Source organism: Cheilinus undulatus, linkage group 22, assembly GCF_018320785.1.
Source record: "Cheilinus undulatus linkage group 22, ASM1832078v1, whole genome shotgun sequence".
NCBI classification, from domain to species: domain Eukaryota; kingdom Metazoa; phylum Chordata; class Actinopteri; order Labriformes; family Labridae; genus Cheilinus; species Cheilinus undulatus.
Window position 1 is genome coordinate 35,875,979 of NC_054886.1, and position 8,041 is coordinate 35,884,019.

General features: G+C 41.2%; 1 protein-coding gene across 1 annotated transcript in view; it reads right to left on the reverse strand.

Moving 5' to 3' along the window:
- Positions 1–2,715: 2,715 nt before the first annotated feature.
- The window catches only part of LOC121504894 (sodium/hydrogen exchanger 9B2), a 20,630-nt gene continuing 15,304 nt past the window's right edge, over positions 2,716–8,041 (reverse strand). The window contains exons 13-14 of the mRNA XM_041779987.1: positions 2,920–3,094; positions 2,716–2,801 (exon numbers count right to left, since the gene is read on the reverse strand). Of these exons, the coding sequence (XP_041635921.1) occupies positions 2,716–2,801; positions 2,920–3,094 (261 nt within the window). The remainder of the gene's footprint in view (positions 2,802–2,919; positions 3,095–8,041) is intronic.

The window sequence follows — 8,041 nt, forward strand, 5'->3', positions numbered from 1 at the left end:
CATCCATCCATCCATCCATTCATCATCCATCCATCCATCCATCCATCCATCCATCCATCATCCATCCATCCATCCATTCATCATCCATCCATTCATCCATCCATCCATACATCCATCTGTCCAAAGTCCCTACAAATACCAAACTTTACAGACATCCATCCATCATCCATCCCTCCACCTGTCATCCATCCATATGTCCACCTAAAATGCATCTTTAGTCCATCTTAATGTCTGCTCATCCATCCTGCCAATAGTCTAAACATGAATCCTTTTCCAGGTCTGCTTTGATTAAAAAAAAAAAAAAAAAAAAAAAAAAAAACATTAGGGTGATGAAAGAAATACGTGACGTTTTGACCAGAAATGGATCACCAAAATGTCTGACCAATCAGTCTTCAGTCTGATAGTTGTGTTCTCCATACATTTTAATGATTACTTCTCTTTGCTGTAAGCTGAGGGGTAAAGTTACAAACTTTTATTTCCTGCACATACACTCCTTCACCTGGGAAGACTGATTAAAACATGGTGAGTTAGATGGCTGATCTGTTGTGATCAGACACTAGCTCCACCCACTTTTCCTTAGGTTACCAATAAAAGACTGTCAACATCAGGGAAAGACTGGTGATGTTTCTGTGTTCTCATAATGACAGAGGAATAAAGACTGAACTAGGATGTGAGTATTCATTATTAGGAGAACTTTACTATGACGCTCCTCTGAGAGCTCTGGAAGAACTGCTGGGTGTTTTGGTTAAATCAGGCCCCATGAAGCTTTGGGGCTTCATTTCCCTTTTTGTGGAGAAACAGCGACATCTGGTGGAACCTTGAAAATAAAGCAGCCACTAAGTACTGAAACAAAAGCACAACACCTCATTGTACTAATCCCAATCTAATGAATCACAATAATCATTGTTATAATATCTTTATTTGTGGAGCACTTTTAAAAACAAGGGTTCACTGAGTGTTTTAGCATGTGTGGAGAAAACAGAACAAAACAGCAGAACCACAACGAAACAGAACCCTGACAGTAACAATAACAGAAAACAGAAACAGGACCGATATTCCAACCAAACACCAGAGCACCCATTAAACCCATTAAACCCATTAGAACCAATAAAACACAAAAACCCATTAGGACCCATAAAATCCATTTGAACTCACTGAAACCCATCTGAGCCTATCTAAACCCATAAAACCCATCAGAACACCTACAAAACCCATAAAACCCGTTAGAACTCAGTAAAACAAATTAGAACCCATAAAACCCATTAAACCCATTAGGACCCATAAAACCCATTAAACCCATTAGGACCCATAAAACCCATTTGAACTCATTAAAACCCATTTGAGCCCATCTAAACCCATAAAACCCATCAGAACACCTATAAAACCCATAAAACCCATAGGAACCCATAAAACCCGTTAAACCCATTAGGACCCATAAAACCCGTTAAACCCATTACAACCCCTAAAACCCATTAAACCCCTAAAACCCGTTGGAACCCATAAGAACCCATTGGAACTCATTAAAACCCATTAGAACCAATAAACCTATTAGAACCCATAAAACCCATGAAACTTATTAGAACCTCTAAAACCTATTAAAACCCATTAGAACCCACAAAATCCATAAAACCCATTAGAACCTGTGAAACCCTTTAGAACCCATAAGAACCCTCTAGAACCATTAAGAACTCATTAGAACCCATTAAAACCCATAAACCTATTAGAACCCGTGAAACCCCTTAGAACCCATAAGAACTCATTAGAACCCATTAAAACCCAGAAACCCATTAGAACCTGTGAAACCCTTTAGAACCATTAAGAACTCATTAGAACCCATTAAAACCCAGAAACCCATTAGAACCTGTGAAACCCTTTAGAACCATTAAGAACTCATTAGAACCCATTAAAACCCATAAACTCATTAGAACCTGTGAAACCCTTTAGAACCCATAAGAACTCATTAGAACCCATTAAAACCCAGAAACCCATTAGAACCTGTGAAACCCTTTAGAACCATTAAGAACTCATTAGAACCCATTAAAACCCAGAAACCCATTAGAACCTGTGAAACCCTTTAGAACCATTAAGAACTCATTAGAACCCATTAAAACCCAGAAACCCATTAGAACCTGTGAAACCCTTTAGAACCATTAAGAATTCATTAGAACCCATTAAAACCCATAAACCCATTAGAACCTGTGAAACCCTTTAGAACCATTCAGAACTCATTAGAACCCCTCTACATGTCTTTAGACAAACAGGACAGAAGATTTCAGAAAGGGTAAACCAATGAAAGAGAAACAATGACAGCTAAAAACAATGAGGGTAAAGCAGTAATAGTAAGAGAAAAAATTAAAAACAGTCCAAACATTTGTCTTGTTTTGTTGCTAAGAGCTAGCATTAGCTTATCAAAGCTATCAGTTATAAAAACATATTTGTAACAACAGAATGCTCATACGGAGGCCCTAAGAGAACTTAGCACGTTCACACACTTTATTTGACTCCATTTTCACTGATGATGTGAACGTTTCTCCAGATCTCTGGCTGAAATGAAATCATCACTGAAAACCAGCATTGTTATCCTGAGATAATGACTTTAATAAGTCAGAAAAAAGAGATAAATTCACACCTTATCATGGTAAAACTGATCATGTCCACTCAGGGCTTCCGTAGATTTTGATATGATGTAATATGATACTCAGAAAATAGGATCCCTCATAGTTTGCTCTCAATAGTCACGTTGTCTTTTTCTTGACCTGTTTCGGCACCACTCTGGGTCTTGGCTCCGCCCTCTGTGTCGTCTGCTAAAATGGAGGATAACAGTAATGAGGTTAACTTTTATATCTGTAACCCTACTGCCCATAAACGTCCTCACATGAATAGTAAATCTCCCTGTGGTGTGGGTGTGCAGGTACTGACCTTTGACCTGTCGGGCCAGGAGGCGTGGTCCTGCCAGGCCGATACCTAAAGCCCCGATGGGGGCCGTGGTCAGGATGGCTAACACCGCTAACGTTAGCACGTCCAAGCCGAACTTGATTAAGGTCTCGTCACCTTCGTCCCTCGCCATGTCCAGCGCCTTCGAGCCGATAGCAGCCTGATCACAAACAAACAAGTGTGAAGATTTGAAGTCCAACTCTCTCCTGACAACAACAAACCCTGCCCCTGTCAGCTTGTTTGTTTCTCTCATAGCCTCAAACATGTTCCATAGGTGTTTGTCACTCTTCCATCTCTAATCTTGATGTGATCATCTCAGTGGCTCTGCTGGTCCTCTATGAAGTTCTGTTTGAGCTGGTCTCAGTAGTCCTACACGAGGGTGATCTGGTTGAAATGTCCCTATATTGATGGGGATTTAATCTCAGTTCGTCAGAGTTCTTCAGTCTAGTCTTTCTTAAAAAGAACCCATTTAGTGTGTTTCACATTGGGCTTGATTGTTTTGTACCATGCCAGGTCAGGTCAGGTATAGTAGCTTAAGTCGGTTTGAACCGTTGCCGTGTCAACCTTGGTCCTGTACTGCTCTGGCCTCCTGATGGCCTGCTCCGGGCCTGCTCCAGGCCCACGCCCAATTTCTTCTGGTATCTTCCCAACTACACCCTCTAAAATGCACACAGCTAGCTCAAAATCCTGGTCCAGGAGGACATCAACAGTCTCTATGAGGACATCTACCGTATCTAAGAGGACATCTACAGTCTCTGTGAGGACATCTACAGTATCTATGAGGTCATTTTCAGGATCTATGAGGACATCTACAGTATCTATGAGGATATCTACAGTCTCTATGAGGACATCTACAGTATCTATGAGGTCATTTTCAGTATCTATGAGGACATCTACAGTCTCTATGAGGCCATCTACAGTATCTAAGAGGACATCTACAGTATCTAAGAGGACATCTACAGTATCTAAGAGGACACCTACAGTATCTATGAGGACACCAACAGTATCTATGAGGACACCTACAGTATCTATGAGGACACCTACAGTATCTACGAGGACATCTACAGTATCTATGAGGACACCTACAGTATCTAAGAGGACATCTACAGTATCTATGAGGACACCTACAGTATCTATGAGGACACCTACAGTATCTAAGAGGACATCTACAGTATCTATGAGGACACCTACAGTATCTAAGAGGACACCTACAGTATCTATGAGGACACCTACAGTATCTACAAGGACATCTACAGTATCTATGAGGACACCTACAATATCTATGAGGACATCTACAGTCTCTATGAGGACACCTACAGTATCTATGAGGACACCTACAGTATCTAAGAGGACACCTACAGTCTCTACGAGGACATCTACAGTCTCTGTGAGGACATCTACTGTAACTATGAGGTCATTTTCCGTATCTATGAGGACATCTACAGTTTCTATGAGGTCATTTTCAGTATTTATGAGGACATCTACAGTATCTATGAGGACATCTACAGTCTCTACGAGGACATCTAGAGTCTCTATAAGGACATCTACAGTCTCTACGAGGACATCTACAGTATCTATGAGGACATATACAGTCTCTATGAGGACATCTACAGTCTCTACGAGGACATCTACAGTATCTAAGAGGACATCTACAGTATCTATGAGGACATCTACAGTCTCTGTGAGGACATCTACAGTATCTAAGAGGACATCTACAGTTTCTAAGAGGACACCTAAAGTCTCTATGAGGACATCTACAGTCATTAAGAGGACATCTACAGTCTCTATGAGGACATCTACAGTCTCTTAGAGGACATCTACAGTCTCTAAGAGGACATCTACAGTCTCTAGGAGGACATCTACAGTATCTATGAGGACACCTACAGTCTGTATGAGGACACCTAAAGTCTCTAAGAGGACATCTACAGTCTCTAGGAGGACATCTACAGTCTCTATCAGGGCATCTACAGTCTCTAAGAGGACATCTACAGTCTCTAAGAGGACATCTACAGTCTCTATGAGGACATCTACAGTCTCTGCGAGGACATCCACAGTCTCTATGAGGACATCTACCGTATCTAAGAGGACATCTACAGTATCTATGAGGACATCTACAGTATCCAAGAGGACATCTACAGTCTCTACAAGGTCATCTACCGTCTCTGTGAGGACATCTACAGTATCTATGAGAATATCTACAGTCTCTATGAGGACACCTACAATATCTAAGAGGACATCTACAGTATCTAAGAGGACACCTACAGTATCTAAGAGGACACCTACAGTATCTATGAGGACACCTACAGTATCTACGAGGACATCTACAGTATCTAAGAGGACATCTACAGTATCTATGAGGACACCTACAGTATCTAAGAGGACACCTACAGTATCTATGAGGACACCTACAGTATTTATGAGGACACCTACAGTATCTAAGAGGACATCTACAGTCTCTATGAGGACACCTACAGTATCTAAGAGGACACCTACAGTATCTACAAGGACATCTACAGTATCTATGAGGACACCTACAGTATCTATGAGGACACCTACAGTATCTATGAGGACACCTACAGTATTTACGAGGACATCTACAGTCTCTATGAGGACACCTACAGTATCTAAGAGGACACCTACAGTATCTATGAGGACACCTACAGTATTTACGAGGACATCTACAGTATCTATGAGGACACCTACAATATCTATGAGGACATCTACAGTATCTAAGAGGACACCTACAGTATCTACGAGGACACCTACAGTATCTATGAGGACACCTACAGTATCTAAGAGGACACCTACAGTATCTATGAGGACACCTACAGTATCTACGAGGACATATACAGTATCTAAGAGGACACCTACAGTATCTAAGAGGACACCTACAGTATCTAAGAGGACATCTACAGTATCTAAGAGGACACCTACAGTATCTATGAGGACACCTACAGTATCTACGAGGACATCTACAGTATCTATGAGGACATCTACAGTCTCTACGAGGACATCTACAGTAACTATGAGGTTATTTTCCGTATCTACGAGGACATCTACAGTATCTATGAGGTCATTTTCAGTATTTATGAGGACATCTACAGTATCTACCAGGACATCTAGAGTCTCTATAAGGACATCTACAGTCTCTACGAGGACATCTACAGTATGTATGAGGACATATACAGTCTCTATGAGGACATCTACAGTCTCTGTGAGGACTTCTACCGTATCTAAGAGGACACCTACAGTATCTATGAGGACACCAACAGTATCTATGAGGACACCTACAGTATCTATGAGGACACCTACAGTATCTAAGAGGACATCTACAGTATCTATGAGGACACCTACAGTATCTATGAGGACATCTACAGTATCTATGAGGACACCTACAATATCTATGAGGACATCTACAGTATCTAAGAGGACACCTACAGTATCAATGAGGACACCTACAGTATCTAAGAGGACACCTACAGTATCTATGAGGACACCTACAGTATCTATGAGGACACCTACAGTATCTAAGAGGACATCTACAGTATCTATGAGGACACCTACAATATCTATGAGGACATCTACAGTATCTAAGAGGACACCTACAGTATCTATGAGGACACCTACAGTATCTAAGAGGACACCTACAGTATCTATGAGGACACCTACAGTATCTACGAGGACATCTACAGTATCTATGAGGACACCTACAATATCTATGAGGACACCTACAGTATCTAAGAGGACATCTACAGTCTCTGTGAGGACATCTACAGTCTCTACGAGGACATCTACAGTCTCTGTGAGGACATCTACAGTCTCTACGAGGTCATCTACAGTAACTATGAGGTCATTTTCCGTATCTATGAGGACATCTACAGTATCTAAGAGGACATCTACAGTCTCTGTGAGGACATCTACAGTATCTATGAGGTCATTTTCAGTATCTATGAGGACATCTACAGTATCTATGAGGACATCTACAGTATCTAAGAGGACATCTACAGTCTCTGTGAGGACATCTACAGTATCTAAGAGGACATCTACAGTCTCTGTGAGGACATCTACAGTATCTATGAGGTCATTTTCAGTATCTATGAGGATATCTACAGTCTCTATGAGGACATCTACAGTATCTATGAGGTCATTTTCAGTATTTATGAGGACATCTACAGTATCTATGAGGACATCTACAGTCTCTACGAGGACATCTAGAGTCTCTATAAGGACATCTACAGTCTCTACGAGGACATCTACCGTATCTAAGAGGACATCTACAGTATCTATGAGGACATCTACAGTATCTAAGAGGACATCTACAGTATCTATGAGGACATCTACAGTCTCTATGAGGACATCTACAGTCTTTGTGAGGACATCTACAGTCTGTTTGAGGACATCTACAGTCTGTATGAGGACATCCACGTCTTTGTGAGGACATCTACAGTCTGTTTGAGGACATCTACAGTCTTTGTGAGGACATCTACAGTCTCTATGAGGACATCTACAGTATCTATGAGGACATCTACAGTATCTATGAGGACACCTACAGTCTCTAGGAGGACACCTACAGTCTCTAAGAGGACATCTACAGTCTCTATGAGGACATCTACAGTATCTATGAGGACACCTACAGTCTGTATGAGGACACCTTAAGTCTCTAAGAGGACATCTACAGTCTCTAGGAGGACATCTACAGTCTGTATGAGGACATCTACAGTCTCTAGGAGGACACCTACAGTTTCTATGAGGACATCTACAGTCTCTAAGAGGACATCTACAGTCTCTAGGAGGACATCTACAGTCTCTATGAGGACATCTACAGTCTCTATGAGGACATCTACAGTATCTAAGAGGACACCTACAGTATCTATGAGGACATCTACAGTCTCTATGAGGACATCTACAGTCTCTATGAGGACATCTACAGTATCTATGAGGACACCTACAGTATCTATGAGGACATCTACAGTATCTATGAGGACATATACAGTATCTATGAGGACACCTACAGTATCTATGAGGACACCTACAGTATCTATGAGGACACCTACAGTCTCTATTAGGACATCTACAGTCTGTACAAGGATCACAGCATCATCAGCAC